Raw genomic sequence first — 19,263 nt, 5'->3', positions numbered from 1 at the left:
ATAATGATACAAATATATTTAGGTAATGGTGATAATGGGTCGGGTAGGGCCTCAATAGAATTGTAGGCTCGGTTTAAAAATGGGCTTAAAATTTTGTCTAAGTTCGGCCCAAATAAAAATGTTAAAATCCAAGCTAAGTTCAGCTCTCCGTATTAAAAATTTTTATATTATTATTTTTATATAAAAATAAATTTATAAAATATAATACATCAAATACACTAAAATTGAAAATAAATTAAAATTTTATTTATACTTAAATAACACTAAAATAGGTACATCTTAGAGAGCAAATACTTCTAAAATAGTAGTAAAATTAATAATAAAATAAGAGTTATACAATATCCAAATAATAATAATAAAATAGTAGCAACATAATAGTGAAACGACACCAAAACAGTAACAAAAATAGTGAAAATAACAGAAAAAAGCAGCAGATTTTTTTTGCAAATTCGGGCAAAAAAGCTTACTTGAGGTCTGGCCCGTTTAGAAAACAAACCTCTTTTTCTGCCCAAGCCCATTTTTTGGGCCTATATTTTTACCCAAATCCTCTCACTTTTTAAGCGAGTTTTCAAGCCCGATCCATAATCGGGCCTATATATTTAGGTTAGTTTTTATTTTCTTTTCCACTGTTTTTAGAATAAGAATAGCCTATTGGATTGAGAATGTCCGACCAATAAAATAGGTTGAACTATTTGTTAAATAAATTTTATTTTTTTAATTTTAAATTTATTTTAATAATTTATTCAATTAAATAAGACAAGCTGATAATTTAATCGATTCAAAAAAAATTCCCTTATTTTTCTCATTTATTAAATACTTTTTAAGGTATTTAAGTAGTTGGGCCAGCTGGATTAAGTATTTGGGTTGGGCCAATTGTGTTTTTTTTTCAATTTGGACCATTAATTTAGGTTAAAAACATTTAAAAAATGCAGTTCCAACAGCAATTCGTTCTGAAACTATTTTAACTCCTTTGTTGTTTTGTTTGGACCGATATATAAATTAATTTTCGATTTGATTGACGAGTTCAATCCAATTTAAGGTGGGTTTGGATGAGCAGTGAGGTGTGGTACAATGCGTCTCACGCTACCGTATCTAATCACACTGCCACTGTTGTTTTTACACTTATTGCAGATAAGTACACCGCCCATTCAAACCCACCTTATGCAACTTAAGACCTCGAAACACCCCTAATATAGAGTCTAAGTAAATTCGTTTGGAGGTATGAGGATATCTATAGTAACTATATTCTACTTACATGCACTTGATCATTTTCAGCCCATCTTGGACTCAAGAGTGACTGAAAAAAATGAAACAGATACTAAAAGTGTTGCATGATGGACATGGCAGTGGCATCTTGCATTCATCGATGGCCAGACAAACAAACCTATATATATATAAAATATTATATGTATATAGTATGCTTCATTTTACTGAGTTAACATAAAACTAGTCTTGAATTTACCGTTGTCATTAGGAGAGGTAAAAACATTAAAAAACCCCACCAAAAAGTTAATGTATTTTCCCACATTTTCTACTAAGAAACTGAATGCCTCCTATTTCTAGATGGTGTTGATTTAGCTTCTTCAGGATTTGCAGAACCAAGACTCTCTGATGAATCTGAACCACTGTTCTCACCTATGGCTGCTTTGCTTGACCATATCTTTGTAAATATCCTCTTTGACTTCATTAAACCTTTCATTTTACTAATGGCGGCCGCGTTGTCAACGTTGTTTCTATTATCTCCGCGGTTTCTCAACCTTAAGGCAGCCAGTTCGGGTTTCAGAGCCTTCAGCTCCTCGGTTGCAGACACTGAATCCCAATCTTGCTCCGGATTAGTTGGTGCTGATCTTGAGCTCCCGTGAGATCCGCCATTTGGGTTTTTCAGGGATTTGGGTAAGTCAGGAGTGCTAGTTCCGGATGAAGTGGCAGCAGCCCCCCGGAGTTGCTCGACAAAGAGAACCTGAATGACCACACGCAATGGGAGCCTCTCATTTTGAACAGCATGCATACATGCATCGGCTGATAGTTTCTTGCAGTCCATTAACTTGCATATCCTTTTCCGCTCGCTCTTGCTTATCCATGGGTGCTCCTGCATCGAAACAGCACAATTCATGTAAATGCGGATTTGCTATGCATGGAAAAATACAGGTTTTGGCAAGATTCTCACCTTAAGATACATGTCAATGGCTCGGTAAAGCCCGTTATGAGTAGGCCGAGAGATGCAAGACACTGTTTCAGCAAGGTCTACAAACTTTGACAAGGGTAAGTTCGGATCCGTTGCGATTTCAGCAAGGTATGCATCTATCAACTTTGCCACAATCAGCTTGGAAGCATCTGTTAAGATTCCGGATCTTTGTATTTCCTGAACCTCGTTTTCTTCCGATTCATATTCAGCATTCCGATCTTGCATCAGAAACTTGTTCACTATTTTCTTTACCATATTGACATCATACATTACGTCTTCCCTTTCTGCTGCTCTTATCAAAAGATCATTCAGGGAAGCCTCCTCAAGTTGTTGTCCTATTTGTCTCACCAGCTGTTCCCGAGCCATTTCTCCTGAGTCAACTATGATAGCCGCTTTCAACAACTTAAACAAGAAACTGCAAGATACACTTCCTTTCTCTGCAGGCAACAACCAGACGATAGTGTCAACCGTTGATCGATACTTTCCAACATCACGAGAATGGATTACACCCTTACTGAAACCCGGCAACCTTCGATAAGAATAAGCTTTCAAAGCATCTCCGATCACTTCATGGGATTGTATTCCTTTGGTTTTAATACTCATTATAACACGCTTATATAGATCGATTTCAAGTTCACACAGATCCTCAACCCACCAGTCCTTTGGCACTGGTCGACTTTTGACACCATTAAAGTTCGGATCATTCCCGTTTTCCTCTGGGAGCTTCTTCCGGTTATAAGTGTAGGACCAATCAACCTTGGAAACATCAATACAAGCATTGGTAGCTATAGCATCGACGCATAGACCGGCCACCTTCAATTCATCGGATAACGGTGACAAAGATTTTGTAGTCTGAAGAACAATGATCGAATCCTTCCAGCTGTGGACAATGCTGGAGTTGAGAAAGATATCGATCTTATAAATTAAGTTCCCTTTTTCAATGGTCTCATACATTCCTAAATACTCAGCTGCACATCGAGTGGCAAAGACATTGTAAGCATTAAGGTTGACGGTCATGCCATAACAAAATTTGGCACATATCTCAAACACAACCGAGCCACCAGGAATGTCAGAAATCTGAACTTCATCGCAATTTTGTTCGTTACCACTTGCAACCAGCTTCTGTAAGCAGGCACTTTTTGATAGAAGGGGAAACTGCATATATGTTCTTCCATTAATCCCAAAATCCCAAATGAACTTTTAAGACTATAAACAAGCAGAACGGAGTCAAGCTTGCTCAATTGAACTGATCTAAACCAAATATGAAATGAATGCATACCTTGTGCAGATAAAACTTAACATCCCCAACAGTGACTGCAATGTCAGTTGCTAGCTCACTTGCTACATACCTGAAGAGGAGCACGTAAGCGTAAAACCATCAGAATTTTTCAACACTCACACGGGTTGGACAAAGCCTAGATTAAAAAAGTTAACCATAGAGCTTGTAGTAAGAGTTTATATTCAATTCGAACACCATCTACCTTTGGTTTTAAACCTATTAAAATAGGAAAGCGAAAACTCTTTGAATTGCTCTACGCAATACACGACCAGTATGATACAAAACTCTATGCATAGGCTATAACTTGACGATTACCGGATTTATTTAACTAATAAACGATGCATAGGCTATGCACAATCAAAGTTGCAGAAAGCATAATGCATACATGAGGAACCATAGAAGAAAGATAAAAAGTGAAAACCACATAAGGTTTAGTCAGATTTAGATGATCCGTCACTTGGATCAGAAGATACTCAAAAAAGGGCTGTCGATTTTTTCTCGGAAAATCCTAAGCAGCAGCAAATTAGTCATTGTTGTGAGGAAAAATAACAAATGAATAGACTACAAAAAGCTGCAAATCACATCAAAACATAAGCCAAAGACCGATATTTGACATCATTCCAAAAGGATTCCTAATAGGACTATGCAAGTCGAAATGAACAAGAAAGCAATGATCTTATGGAAGATTGAATACATCAAACAACATATAGGGTGACAATACGTTAGATTTCAAATAAAGGGTACCAAGAGATCTCACCTCACGTTATTCCCATCACTTCGAAAGGTATCCGGTTTTGATCCAAGCTTCATAAACTTCATATTGTCAAAGCAAACAGGATCCCTTTCCTTCCCTGTGAAATCTTACTCAAAACCAATCACCAAACTATCACAGCAACTCACATAACCCAATAAAAACATTGCCAAAAGTGGTAAAGAATATAACACCAAGTGTGGGGAATGGGGACCCAGCTTCTAAATTCAACCAGCTTTTTCAATGGCAAGACGGGATTTTTGAGTAATAAATTATGAAAAAAGTTGAAAGAGAGCCATGGAAACATTTGTTTCCTTTGTTGATGGCAAAGTCCACTGAGTCCGGGCTAACTCAGTCAACTCAGGGGAACATAGATGACAGACCCTTTTGTACTAAATAATTCCCAAAAACCAGAGTTTCAAGCTCCAAACATGGCATATACTAATCAATATATAGTTTTAAAAGCAGCATCTTGGTATCAGATGAAGAAACCACCAAAACGGTAGACAACAAGCATCTATTTTTATTATTTTTTAAAGTATGGGAATAAATGAAAAAAAAAAAAGAGATCAAAATAAACAAACATGAAGAATCAAAACATCAACTACCAAATAACAATATCAATCTGAGGAATCCATCAGAGTATATCGCACAGAGATCTAAGTTATAAAAATAACAAGTTGTTAAGATTCAAAAGATCAGATTTTTAATATATTTAAAAAAAATCCCAAAACCCCACCACATGAATGAGAAAATGGGAAAATGTTCATAAATCATATAATTAAACTTGGAATCCAAGAAGAGTGAAAAGCAATCCCCCAAAAGCCACTCTCCGTGTAAACCCCAACAATATCCAAGACCCTTGTATCAAATTTGCAAATCCCATAAAGAATATATGTATATATATATAGCACCTTCACCATTGTAGCAAAACAAGAAATCCCATTTTAAGAACATAAAGACTTTAATGAAAAAAACAGAGCTTACCAAGATCATTTTTTTACGCCACCACCATTGCAATAAGTGTAATAGAACGTTTGAACAGTAATTATTTAGTCACACAGGAACCATGCAGAGGAGCATTTTGGTCAATTTGAACAAAAAAAAAGTACCAAAGCCCAAGAAAGTAAGGAAATTTACATTAAACCCACCAGTTTTTTGTACTCATCAGGTTTTAGTACCTATCAAAGTACTATATCTTTTTTGAAGTTTTTGGCAAAAAAAGCCAAGCTGGTTGCTATTCAATACAAACCCAAATATTTTAGCTTTGTTGTTGTTTTGTGTAAATTTTTGGTTTATTAATAATGGTGAAAGAAAGTAGATTTAGTTTGGTTTAGTTTTTGGGGTCGTTGGTATTAACACAGTCAACATCTCTAAGCTCAGTTATGTACGCCAAAGCTGACACTCTCAGCTTATAAATGGGGCTTCTCTTTTACTCTTTACTTGCGTCCTAATTAACCTATATTGTTCTCTCTCTATCTCTATCTCTATCTCTATCTCTCTCCTATTACCCTATGAACTGAATACATTTGGTAAAAAAACCTCTTGGTCCCTCTTAATTCTGATATTTAGTAAATTAGTCTCTCACAAAAAAAATTGGAACAATTGTACATATTTTTATTGGTATAAAAATAAATTTAGTCATTATAGTTTTCACATTCTGTCAATTTGGTCTTTATTTAATAAATTTAGCTCGTAGTCTTTACACGGAATATATAAACATTGATGGATAAATTTGCTATTGCACCAATCAAAATTTTATACAATTGACGAAAAAAACATGATTAATTATCATTAGTTACTCACTCTCGAAATTGACAATAACTAAATTGCTCTACTTTTCTTTTGAAAAAGATAAATTTCCTTAATATCAATATCGAGAGGCATCAAAGAGGTCATTTTACCTATAAATTTTATTACAATTTCATGATTTTAATCCCAAAAAAAAATGAAGAAAAGATATATGGTCCCTTTCATTGTTGAGAAATCATGACTAAAAGAGTGGGGTGAAGAAGGGAAAAAAAAGTTGGTTCTTTTGATGGAATGTCAAAATCTGAGTGCATGAGAAATAATTGTGAAGCCCAATTACTAAAGATAGCTTCAAGGATTAAAAGCATAATAATCAAGAATGTGTGTAAAATATAAGCTATCTCTAGGATTTAATTGTGAAATCAATAAAAAAATTTTTTATCAATTTTTAATTTAAAAAAAATTGTGTAAACATAATACATGGTATTTTTCAATTACAAGTAGTGAGTTTTATGGACAGATTGTCTATTTTAAAAAAGAAATCTGGGTTTATAAACATTATTTTTATTGTTTTTAGAATTAAATTAGTATTGGATTAACAATATTATTATTATTTATTCGTCTAATTCAAATTAAATAAATTAATAAAAATGTTATAAAATTTAATTTAACCAATTTCGGATAAATTCTTTCATGCTTCCATAGAAAATAGAGTTTCAAAAGAATATTTAATGCTAGTACAAGTGAAAATGAATTAAAACAGACAAAGTTCAATTATAGCATATTAGGTCAAGTTTGAGGTCTGCTAATAGCCTGCAATTTGTATATATTTCGATTCTTTCAATAAAAAAAATTATATTATTAAATTTGTATTTTCATATGTATCAAGCATAAATTATTATATATAACTTCAAACAAAAAACACAAAATATAAATAGGAATTTAATAATATAATTATTAGAGGTAGTTTGGGTTGATGAAGGCAAAAGAGCTATACAGGTGTTGAAGTTTTTCAATGGGCTAATTGCCCTTTTAGTCCTTCTAAAATTTTTATAATTCAATTTGATTTTTTTAATACAATATTCATGCTTTGCGCTTCCCAAGAACTTTGAATTTTATTTTGCCTTCTAAACAAAAGTTTCTGACTCCATCCCGATAAGTTGGTAGAGAGGAAGGTGATGATAGATTAGGAGAATAGTTTAGCAAAATAAAAGTGGCTCTATTGATCATACCTCTTCTAAACATGTTTGTTGGTTGAGATATAGGCTTTTTTTTTTTTGTGAAATTTAAAAAATATAGACTTAAAAAGTTAGATCCTCAAAGGAGTATCTTCAAACAATTTTAAACCTAGTCTTCTGCCGCGAATTATCTTGACTAAATTATTTGCAACTGTGTTTTCTTCTCGGAGAATATGTTGAATCTTTCGCTGCTTTACCTTTGTCAGGGTCTGATGAATTCTTCTTATTATAGTTGTGTTCAAAATTCTAAAGACACCCTCCTGAATGGCAATAGTAGCCTTAAGACTATCTGTTTGAATTAGGACACTTTCGAGTCTTCTATTTGGGATAAGCTTTAACCCATCCAAGATACCCTAAAGCTCAAGCTCCAACATTGTACAATTTCCCAAGTATCTGCCAAACCCAATGATCTATCTATCATTTTGATCACTCATTAAGCTTCTTGTTGTAGCAAGTCTGTCATCCTGCCTAACTGTACTCTTCAACTTCTTTGACCTGATAGAATTGTACTCTTGAACTTTTTTATTGATTTAACCATTTGTTTGTCATTATTTATTACTGTAAGGTTTCGATGATTAACTGATAATTTATTATCTCACGCCATAAATTTATTTGTAAGAATCAGATATTTTTTGATACGAGCTATTGATAATAAAAAGGTGTGTAGTTGGAAGACTTCCATGAGAAAAATGTGTGGAAGAATTTTGATTTATGAACATAGAAAAAGATGCTCATAACTACAAAAGGATGCTTCCTACATCTACATGCCTAATTTTGAGCACATTGCATGTATCATACTTTACGAATTTCATGTTGAGTTTAAATAAATATTTTCAAATTTTAATTAAAAATAAAAAAAATTCATGATTTTTATATAAAAAGATGCCAATTTTAAAATTTTAAATTCGAGTTTTTATGGTTTTTTTTAAAAAATTTTGTATATGAATACGTGCAACTAAGTTAAAAATAATATTTAATGTTTTTTATTGAGTTAATGTCACCGTTTAATTTTATTCCAATTTAATGGAGAATTTATTAAAAAAATATTTATCGTATAAAATCATTTGAACTAGACTTGTTCATGGGTCGGGCTACTCGCCCAGGCCCAAAGGTCCATCCGAAATTTAGGAGAATTTGGAAAAATTATTAGGTCCGAAAAATGGGCTTGGGTAAAAAAAATTAGGCCCATTTAAAGTATGGGTTGAGTTCAAGCTTGATAGTTTAAGTTTATAATGCTTTATATTATGTTATTTTTATATATTATGTAAATTAGGACACATTTAAAAAATAAACATATACTAAATATATAATACTACTCTAATGTAAACATTAAAATAATGTTAAGATGACTATATAAAAAATTTTAATAAATAAAAATTGTATAAAATAATTAAATATTAAAATAATATAATATAAAAATAATTAAAAATAATATGAACAGGCCTAAAATTGGCTTGAGTTAGTCTTTTGCAAATATAGGCGAGTTTGGGTAAAATTTTAGTCCCAGATTTTGAGCAAAGCTCGGCTTGGGCAAGCATAAAGCATATTAATATCATGTTTAGATCTGACCCGACCCATGAACACCTCTAATTTGAACTCAAAACATTTTGATTTTTAATAACTCAAATAATCATTTAAAAAATCTTGTAAATTAAATTATTTCAATTTCGTTACATAAAATATTCACCCACATCTTGAGTGAATCATAATCTTGTGTAATTTTTACTCAAATTTAAATATTATTTAATTTTAGATTAATGTAATTTTTTGGCCTTAAATTTAGCAACTAATTACATTTTAATACTTTATTTCTTTTATCGGCTTTAATATTTGAACTTAACAATTTTACCCATTTTATCGGCTTCTAACATTCTTAACTAAAAGCCATGCAGAGCCGAAAACCCATTAACCAAACCCTTCGTTTTAGCCCAATTTACTGTTCTGTTTTGTACTTCCTCTAGTCTTTCCAAAGTTTTTGGCCCAAAGGCATTATATAATCTTCATTCTAAATTAGTTCTTAAACTTTAAAATATTTTAATTACAACATTAAATTATCGAGATTGTATTAATAAGGTTATTTCTTTACTAAAATAATTAGTTTAGCTGTTAAATGATATGTCAAATCGTATGTGATATAATTTAAAACGAAAAGTTCAAGAAAAATATATATGAAGAGTAATTATTTGATACATCACCTATGGAGTTTTCTAGACTCCATAAGTGGGCTAAGGGTATGACAAGTATTATATTTATTTATATTTATATTTTTTTTATTTTTTATTTTTTACTACACCCTATAAGACACTTGTCACGTCTTAAACTCGCTTGTGAGGTTCAAAAAACCCGTGTATGGTATAATCTTTCAAAAAATATTGTAAAAATAGATTTCATAAAAATCATAGTTTTAAGGTTTTCGAAACTTTTACAAAAACTTTATTGCTCATTTTTTTTTTCAATTTTACTTCTAAAAGTTATACAATCTCATTTTACTTTTCTTTAATAAAATTATTTAAATTACGGCACATAAAATTTGACATATTATTTAACGGTTTTAATAATTGAAAGATCTGATTGATATGATAATTAATAAATTGAGGATGTAATTAAAACTTTTTAAAGTTTGAAACGTCAATTTAAAATGATGATCAAAGTTTGAGGATATTTGATGTAATTAACTCGAACTTTTTTTATGACATTTTTATTTATGTATTCATCATATTATATCGGTTTTGATTCTTCTCCTTTATTCAAAATTTAGATATAGTTTATATATTTTAATTTAGTCTATTTGTTTTTGTAATATCATTAATAGCCTCAAATAAATATTATTAACTATTTGAACTAATTAATTACATTATAAAATTGCAAAGAATAAATTATATCAAATTAATTTACAAAAAATAAATCTCATATTTAAGCAAAGTAAAGGGTTTGAAACTATAATTTAACCACTTGTATTATCGTTTTCCCAAAATCCATATCTTTATCTGTTTATATTGAAAATTTAATTGATAACAATTTCGAGTTCCATCTCTAAATAACCCTACCCTTATCCCTTATCGACATCAATAATTATTTGATGCATGGTTAATGAAAATTAAAAATTTCATAAGTAGTCTTACAATGATGGCCATTTTTTTAGTAAATTTAAAAGTTTTAAAAAATAAATAAATAAAACACTTGACACTTTCATATCCTACAATTATGAGAATTATAATAATCCTATCAATATATAGATTTATTTATTTTTCGACTATCTATGTATCAAATAATTATTCGAAAGATTAAACTACTTGATCTTATAATATAAAAGTTGCCATCAGTCCTTATACTATGCATTAACTGTGAATTTAGGTCTTGTGTTTTTAATTTGATCATTTATAATTCTTATGCTTTTGAATTTTAAAATTCCAATCATGACAAAACGATAATTATTAAATTAATCAAGTTATATTATTTTTAAAATCTTATGCAGCAAACATATTATTACCTGCACTTAGCCAACTATTTTCACACACTACCAAAAAACAAAAGTTAATGAATTTAACGACTATCATTAGCGTCAAAACTTAAATTTCAAATTTTGAAAAATATAAAAACTAAGAATGACCAAATTGGAAAGGGGTAATATAATATTTGACTGTTGAACTTGGCAATTAGGTTCACTATGGCACCTGTATTTATTTCCACTTTGACACTTGAGTTTAACAACTAAGTCCATTTTGGTCTTTAAACTTAAGAAATATAAAAATTTGATGATGTGGCACTATGAGATTGTGGCTCATGATCACTTGAAATTAATAAAGTTATATAAGTTTACAATCAATAACCAGATTAATGGTTGAACAAGTTAGTCCATTGGTTCTTGATTCAACCAATTTGATGATTCGATCGTCATACTAACAATAGTTAAAAATTCATAAAGATCTACAAAAATTTAAGGAAAAGAATATTACATCGATCCAACATGTTCAACTATCGATTTTGTTCCTTTTCTTTTGTCAACTTCAAGCAACTTTTGAGTCAATTAATTCAACCTATTTGTTGGAACCGTTATATAGATCAAGTCTCAAATTGTTTAATCCGATTCTATATTTCAATAACATTGGTCACACCATTAACTCTTGATCCTATCAAATTTAGATACTAAAATAGAATCAGATGACAAATTCAAAGACCAAAGTACACTTATAAAATTCGAAAAATACCCAAAAATGAATAAAATTATGAATTTAAAAAGCGCATAATGCAAAGACTCTTAGCAGGGCATAGACTAGAGGTGCTCATGGGTCGGGCGGCCCGGCCCGGCCCGACGGCTCGCCCGAAATATGAGAGGTTTTGGGTAAAAATATATTCCCGAAATATGGGCTTGGGCAAAAAAACGAGGTGGCCAGGGCCCGGCCTGGCCCAATATAATAAATATATTTATTTTTTAAATTTTTTTAATTTTAAAATATATTTTTTAATTTTTTTAATTTTTAAAATAAATTTTTGGTATTTTATTAAAAAATAGGCTGGGCCGAGCCGAGCTTATGATTTTTCTCGGGCTAGGCCTGGGCAACATTTCAAGCTGGGTCGGGCTTGGGCAACAATTTTTTATGGGCCCGGCCCGACCCATGAGCACCTCTAGCGTAGACAAGGGTGGTAGCCGCATCCTCTAGACTGAAAAAAAATTATTTAAAATTTTTTAAAAATAATAAAATTTTAATTTAATTTTTTAAAAATTATATATATAGCTATTAAAATGATAATATTAACAAGTTTCTGCCGCTAAAAGTAGTTCCGACTTCACGGCTATCCCTTCGCAAGAAAGCAAACCTCTCTATCAAAAATGTCGCAGGCTTCCAGGTGTTACTTTCTCCTCCTCATCTGTAAAGTTACCCCACAAGGAAACTATTTAGACTAATTATAGCATCCCATGGGATTAGTATAGATGGCGCTGGCACTGATCATAATATGCCACGCACATTCGATGTGGGATTGAATTCGTACAAGCATACAAAGACTTTTGAGTAAAGAGAGTTAAGGATAGGCGTCACACTGGTTCTTAATTTACGTAGACAATTAGGACAGACAAACCCCGTCCAGAGTTAGATTGTTAACTCAAAGATTTTGAATTATTTGAGTTGATAATTTTTATTTTGTAATAAAAAAATATTTTAATAAAAAGGCGAAATTAATGGGACTTAAGATTGTATTAGTAATAGTTCTTATACAGATAATTGGTAAAAGATCTCCCTAGTCCTTCTCCGTTTCAAAATTAAGCAAATCAGTCCTTTTAAAAAGAATTGAAGTAATTTAATCACTGTCAATTTTAGAAGCAAGCAACTAAGGACAATTCATCATGATGTTAATGTTTTTTTTTAGTTGTGCATAATTTTGATTGGTATAATAACAAATTTAGCCTTTGATGTTTATATATTTTATTAATTTGGTATTGATTCTAAAAAAAATTAACAAATTTAGCCTCAACATTTACACATTTACAAACATATTGTTGGCTAAATTTGTCAAATCATGAGCAAATTGATAGAATGTGTAAATTATTAGAGCTAAATTTGTTATTATACTAATCAAATTATGTAAAATTGATAAAAAACATAAAAGTTGTGATTGATTGTCCTTAGTGACGAAAGTTTAGAAATTTCACAAATAATAAGAATTTTTGTTTATACTATAATTAAGAATAGATGAATATTTTGACCGATTTAAAACTCGTATTTATGATCTTTTAAGGTAAAAGTGTCATGGAGGCTCCTCTATTAGGAGTGAGATTTTGTCATTTTTACTCAAAAAAATGAGCAAATTAGTTCATATATGTTAGATTAAAGAGAAAATTGATCATTCTATTAAAAATTCTATCTATTTTCATTGTTAGAATTTGGTCCCTATATGTCAGCATAAGGTATATATGGCACGCCACATGTCATTGTCTAGTTATTCTGTTAACCATATTAGTTTTAACAATATAAATGGATTAAATTTTTAACAGGAATGACCAATTTACTCTTTGATCTAAAGTGTAAGGACTAATTTACCCATTTTTACTAGAAGGGGCAAAATGCAATCTGATTCTTGATATAGGGGACCTCTATGGTACTTTTACCATTTCTTTATCCATTGTAGAAAAATCAACTTATCAGACCATGGATAATCTTCTTTTCATTAACTTGATTAAACAAGAAACCATTATAATTAATTATTTAAATTATTCATAGAAAAACTAGTATCATTTTGGTGGAGTGGCAAAATATCACTTGGCTTAAATTTGGTAAAAGTATTAAAGAAATCCCTACATTAAGATTTGGATTACATTTTTTTCCTTTATTAAAAATGAGCAATTTATCCTCTATAAGTTAGATCAAATATCAAATTGGTATTTCTCTTAAAATTTTCATGTATTTTTACTATTCAAAGTTAAACAGATACACATGGCACATCACATGTCATTGTCTGATTATTCCGTTAACTACATCAATTATTAATAATACAAATTAATAAAATTTTTAAGAAAAAAATTAATTTACTTTTTAGTTATTAATTGTAATTAAATTATCCATTATTTTAATAAAAAACAACAAAATATAATCTAACTTTAATATAATTTTTACCGCTTAAATCTCATTAGAAGAGGTATTATATATACAAGGTCATGATGATCATTGTGATCCATTGACGGTGACATTGCCAGCCACGTGCATTGAAAAGCATGTAATGGAAACCCACATGGAGATGATGGATATCTAGGCGGTTTCAACTGTTAACCATCTCATTAGATCCCCTAACATGGGCCGGCTGCCTGGTTTTCCCTGTCTGTAAAACATAAAACCACCACCACCTCCGTGACTCCTTGTCCCTTGCCTGCTGTCTCTTCGCTGTTTCACGCGGCATTCACTTTTGCCTTGTTCTTAGCTTAGTTCTCTCCACTCCCATTCCAACTAAGGGCTGTTTTGTAGGAGATTGAAAAAAATTAAATCAATAGAAAATTAATTAATTTTTTATATGTGTTTTGGTAATTTTAAATAAATAATAAGTATAAGAGTTAATTTATTACTCACTGAAAAATATTTTCAATTAATACTATTTTATTTTATTTATTTTAATGTTATATAATACCGCTAAACTTTACATTTAAAATTTAATTTTTGTTTAGAAAAAATAAAATATTTAAAATTAAGGATATATTTTTTATAATTTAAAATCTATATTCATCAAACAATCTAATTAACAAATTTAATTTATATAATATTTTAATTTTATTTCACTGTTATTTTAATACTTGAATTTTTTTAATTTAATAGATAAAAGTATATACGTCAAATATTCATCGAGTCAAATTTTATTTAATTTGAAAACTAAATTAAATATCGAAATTAAATTTAAATACTAAAATAAAAAAAATAAGATACCAAATTAAATATTAAAAAAAAACTTATATATATTAAGCATTTCTTCAACAAATGAATCAATGGAATATACAACAGTAGAGGTCACAAATAATGAATGAATTCACTCTAAAGAAGATCAAATTAATAGAAATCCCAAAAATCAATGGAAAAAGAAAAACATAAATCCCAAAAATAAATGAATTCACTCTATGTTTAATTCCTATAAACACTAATGAAATTAATGTTGTGCTAAAGAAGCTGTCATAAAACGTGGTTTCTTGGTCGGCAATGGACTTTCAACCTCTTGCTCTGTATAGATTTGACAAAATCTGCTTCCATCTTTGATTTCCAACTCGCACAAAGCGGGCAAGTTTAGGTCAAAGTCAAAGTCGACGCAACGGGTTTGGCTCAACGCGCCACCGTCCGACACCGTCACCCCACTCAAGCTGACGCTACTGCTCTTGTTGTTGGTGATGGCGGCGGTGGTGGTGGTGGTGGTGGTGGTGTTTCCGCCTTCGTAGTGACAGCGTTTGTGACCTCCCAAAGCTTGGCCTGTAGGGAAAGACTTATGGCAGATCGAACACTTATGGGCTTTACCGTTACCGCCGGCTTCCCCGCTGGCGGTGGTACTGCTGGTGGTGATGGACTGATTATCGGGTTTAGCATCGGTGGAGGATTTACGGTGGCTGGCTTTATGTCCACCTAGAGCTTGGTAAGAAGGGAAAGCCTTGTTACAAACACTGCACTTGTAAGACAACTTCAAAGCCGCTGGTGCCGGTGCTGAAGAAGAAGAAGACAGACGATGGTCATCGTTTCCACCGTCTGTCACGGCGTTTTCAGTGGTGGAACCACCACGAGCTAGCATGATGAGACAAAGAGCAAGGTACTCTTCTTCATTCGTCGGCGGTGGTGGCGGCGGCGGAGAAGAAGAAGACTCGTCGTCGCGTTGTCGCTTTGAACGCTTGCCTTTCTTCCATGTATCGAAGTAATTGTTGTCGATGTCTTCGTACTTGTTGCTGTAAGGGGCAGTCGCCATTGTTGGAGATTTCAGAGCTTCAAGGGCCATATTTATCTTCTAATTTCCTTCGAATCAATCAAGTGCAAGAAAACAAAAGAAAATTTTTAAGTGCTAGTTAAAATTGGTGTGAGTTAAAGGGGTTTATATAGAAATTGTAGGAAGAAAAGTCGGTCAACTAAAAGGAAAGGAGGTGTGTGGAGACTGAGAGCTTCTCTATTGGCAGATTATATTTGACTTCTTCCAAGTCAAAACATTGCTACGCCAGCTCTTCTTATCACTTTCCTACTGCTATTCTACCCACTTTTTTCTAAGGTTAGTTTCATAAAAACGTCCCTAAACAATTTTTCATATTTTAATTTGGTCCCTAAATTTCAAATCATTCTAATTAAGTTTTTAAAGTATCAATGTTGTATTATTCAAGTCTTTCCATCAATGCAAATGTCAGTTTAGATGCTATACGGTAGTTAAGATTTGTCATGGAACATATTTAAAATACGTTGATCAAATTGTAATCATGTGTATGTATATCACATCAACAACTCGAATATGACGGTTAAAAAATATATAGGAGGGCTATTTCTTTTTAACACTATGAATCCAAGATGTTAATGCAGTAGGTACACACATGCTTATAGTTTATTTTTGAGCTAGCATTTAAGTGACAAAAGACTTTATTGATAAGATACTAATATTTTTAGGACTCAATTAGAAACTTTTAAAGTTTAGAGACAAAGTCAAAATATGAACCATGAAAAGAGAACGTTATTTCCCTCCCTAACTCATAAATAAGAGGATAATGCGTTTCATCGTACTCGAATTCACGTTCTTCTATATTGATAACAATACTCATACCAATCGAGCTTAAACTCAATCGGTAATAATATATTTTTTAATTACATCAAATATAAACAAAATAGTAAATAAAAATCCAAAATAATGGCATATATTGCTTACAACTACAAATCATGTTTGCCTTTTGATTGAAGAAATCTTTATTCATTTATTTATTTATTCCCTAAATATGCTCCACGTTGAAGGCTTATAGGCCAAACAAGAATATTAAAAAAACAGATTGAGTGCCCATAACTTGGTGAAAAGATGATTGGTTGTAAGATAGCAGCTTGGCAATGGTATCGTCTGTTCTGCCGTAACATTCCTGTGTTTCGGTTTTTTGGCACACTTCAATGTGTGTTCGGTTGGCTGGCTGGCTTTGCTTTTTTGAGTTCTAGAAAGACACACACACGGCTAATTCCTTAAAAGGGAATCCATTATTTAGCCACGTGTGTCACTCTAACACCCTTCCTCTTATTCTCTCTTTTCCTTTCTACAATTAACACAAATCCCCTTCCCTGTTCTTTGCTTTTCCATTATTACCCCTTTTCTGGAATTTTAATGATTTTCCACAATACAGAATTTTCATGTTTTTAAAGTACAACAAACCAATATTTTTTAAGATGTAAATTTTAAAATTATATACATAAAACTCTAGTTACGTAAAATTTTAATTTTAATTTAATCATACGTATTTAAAAAAATAAATAAATTAATTTATTTTTATATTAAATAAATATGATTATTTATGTATAGAATATATAAACATAAAATAATATTATGTCAATAATTATGTTAATAATTTATAATAATTGAATCAAATTAAAATTTTATATATAAAATTACACAAAATCAAAGTTTAATTATTGTTGAATGCATAAAATTAAATTATTGATTTATTTCATATATATAAATTATTAAATGGTTAATTTTTTAAATAAGAGATTTATTTATTTTAAATTTTAAATATTTTACTAATAATATATGTATTAAAAAGAGCATTGAGGGTATATACGTAAAATCCGTACGCAGTGGAGCTAAGTAGAGTGAAGTAATAGAAGTGCAAAAGAGTGTAGAAATTGTAGCGTTGCAAACGCGAAACCGTCTGGACATACGGCACGTAACGCGATTTTGAACATCATCCAAGCTTGCACGTGGCACTTTTCGGTGCCCTTTTGAACGACTTTCACATGTCATGACATAACCGACAAGTAAGCTTTTGTTATTATCCATCCACATCAAAAGCCGTCTTTTTGTTGGGAGTCTCCACTAGTGCGACACGTGGATTTCAAATTCTTATCTTTACCACGTGCCACGTTTTTACTTTTCACGTTGAGCAATTTTAGTGGCTGTAAAGCGTGTTCATTTATATATGGTATGGTTGGCTGTGATTAGATACGTGGCTGGCAGGGTGATGTTATCACTGACCTATAATTTAGTCACACTTTGTGCTTTGTAGTGTGAAAATTAAAGTAGTAAGTACCGCCGGTAGACGGCGGATTCTACTGTGCGTTCCGGAGAAAAAGAATCACGTTATACTAATACTAAAATGGAATAATTCTTATTTGGTCCTCTAACTTTATAAAAAATATATTTTAATTATTTATTTAATTTTTGTTTCTTTTTAATCTTTGAACTTGCATAGCTTGTAAAATCACCTTAAAATAGATGAATCATGTGATAGTCTATGTGTATACCATGTTACTAATGAATTAATTTTAAAAAAATAAATTTATTAAAAAATATATTTTTTTATAATTTTTATACTTTTTTTAATAATTTGAATATAATCCCTCATTTATTCACAATTGTTAATTTTAAAAAAATCCAACAAGATCTCACTATAATAATATCCCACCTTAGAGGTTATCCAAAATTTCTAATGCTATAATTAAAATTTTCGATATACTTTTTCTCTTTTTGCAAAAGCATGGTAGAATTTTTGGCCGTAAGCGTATCATTTTTCTATTCAAACTAGTATTGATATTAATTTGCTTTGAGGTATTGTTTCAAATTTATCGATATTTAAAAGGTTAAAATATGTCATAGGTCCTTGTACTCTTCACAAATTTGAAATTTAGTTCCTGTACTTTTATTCTTTTAAGAATTTAGTCTCTCTGCATTTTAAGAATGTATTCCATCTACTTTTATTTTTAAGAATTTAGTCATTGCACTTTTATATAAATTTCGTTTTGTAAACAAACTAACCAAAAATAAATTTATATTTTTAATAGAATCTAGAACAAAAAACCAATTCTTAATTATTATTTATATCAATATTTTTATTTACTTACATAATTGGTTCTAATAAGTCTAACAAATGAGTAATTTTTTGAGTTATTAAATTTGATAATTAAAATTGAATCAAAATGGAATTAATACAATATTGAATTAGATCCACGTGTGAATGTTCGATCGAATCAAGTGAAAAAATTCGAGTTAGTCGAACTGACGAGTTCTATTTTATCATCTTAACTTTATTTGAATTTTTTTTTCAAATCGAATTGAGTGAAATGAAATTTAAGTTGATTCAAATCGAGTGAAATTGTTTGAATTAAATTAAAAGTTTAAACATATAAAATAAAATCTTGTTACAATGGAATTAATTCCAAATTAGAGCATATAAATTTGAAACCTTATATATTTGAAATTCTTTCAAAGCAAAGTACGAGAAAAGAAGAAGAAGATATTTTAGTACGATAGACTTGAATTTGTAATTTACTTGTTTAGGTCATCAAAATTATTATTTCAAATTTTTTTAAAAAATTTAATTTTTTTATATATTCTTTATATTTTTTAATTTTTTTAAATTATGATTTTTTTA

General features: G+C 30.6%; 2 protein-coding genes across 3 annotated transcripts; both read right to left on the bottom strand.

The window, feature by feature from the left end:
• Positions 1 to 1,435: 1,435 nt before the first annotated feature.
• On the bottom strand, positions 1,436 to 5,532 carry LOC107908848 (BTB/POZ domain-containing protein NPY2). Of its 2 annotated transcripts, XM_016836131.2 has the most exons (5): positions 5,203 to 5,532; positions 4,222 to 4,315; positions 3,465 to 3,534; positions 2,168 to 3,340; positions 1,436 to 2,089 (listed from the first exon to the last, which is right to left on the bottom strand). In XM_016836131.2, exons 2-5 carry the CDS (start codon positions 4,281 to 4,283, stop codon positions 1,535 to 1,537), a joined length of 1,860 nt encoding a protein of 619 aa, XP_016691620.2. In that variant the 5' UTR covers positions 4,284 to 4,315; positions 5,203 to 5,532; the 3' UTR covers positions 1,436 to 1,534. The 2 variants fall into 2 exon arrangements, with proteins under 2 accessions (XP_016691620.2, XP_016691619.2); XM_016836130.2 differs by lacking the exon at positions 5,203 to 5,532 and having other exon boundaries at positions 4,222 to 5,151.
• A 9,090-nt stretch (positions 5,533 to 14,622) lies between these two features.
• LOC121202834 (zinc finger protein ZAT10) lies at positions 14,623 to 15,845 on the bottom strand. The gene has a single exon (XM_041089184.1). The coding sequence runs from the start codon at positions 15,654 to 15,656 to the stop codon at positions 14,829 to 14,831; it is 828 nt and encodes a 275-aa protein (XP_040945118.1). The 5' UTR covers positions 15,657 to 15,845; the 3' UTR covers positions 14,623 to 14,828.
• Between the last annotated feature and the right edge of the window lie 3,418 nt (positions 15,846 to 19,263).

The sequence above is a fragment of the Gossypium hirsutum genome, chromosome D02, assembly GCF_007990345.1.
Source record: "Gossypium hirsutum isolate 1008001.06 chromosome D02, Gossypium_hirsutum_v2.1, whole genome shotgun sequence".
Lineage (NCBI taxonomy): Eukaryota > Viridiplantae > Streptophyta > Magnoliopsida > Malvales > Malvaceae > Gossypium > Gossypium hirsutum.
The sequence above is the reverse complement of the archived record's forward strand: the minus strand, read 5'-3'. Positions and strand labels throughout refer to the sequence as shown.

Excerpts from the sequence above, each read along its gene's own strand:
- LOC107908848 (XM_016836131.2), bottom strand. The coding sequence starts at position 4,283 with ATGAAGTTTATGAAGCTTGGATCAAAACCGGATACCTTTCGAAGTGAT. Across the intron at positions 3,535-4,221 it reads AGTGATGGGAATAACGTGAG|GTATGTAGCAAGTGAGCTAG; the intron begins GTGAGATCTCTT and ends GCTCCTCTTCAG. Across the intron at positions 2,090-2,167 it reads CCATTGACATGTATCTTAAG|GAGCACCCATGGATAAGCAA; the intron begins GTGAGAATCTTG and ends GTTTCGATGCAG.
- LOC121202834 (XM_041089184.1), bottom strand. The coding sequence starts at position 15,656 with ATGGCCCTTGAAGCTCTGAAATCTCCAACAATGGCGACTGCCCCTTAC.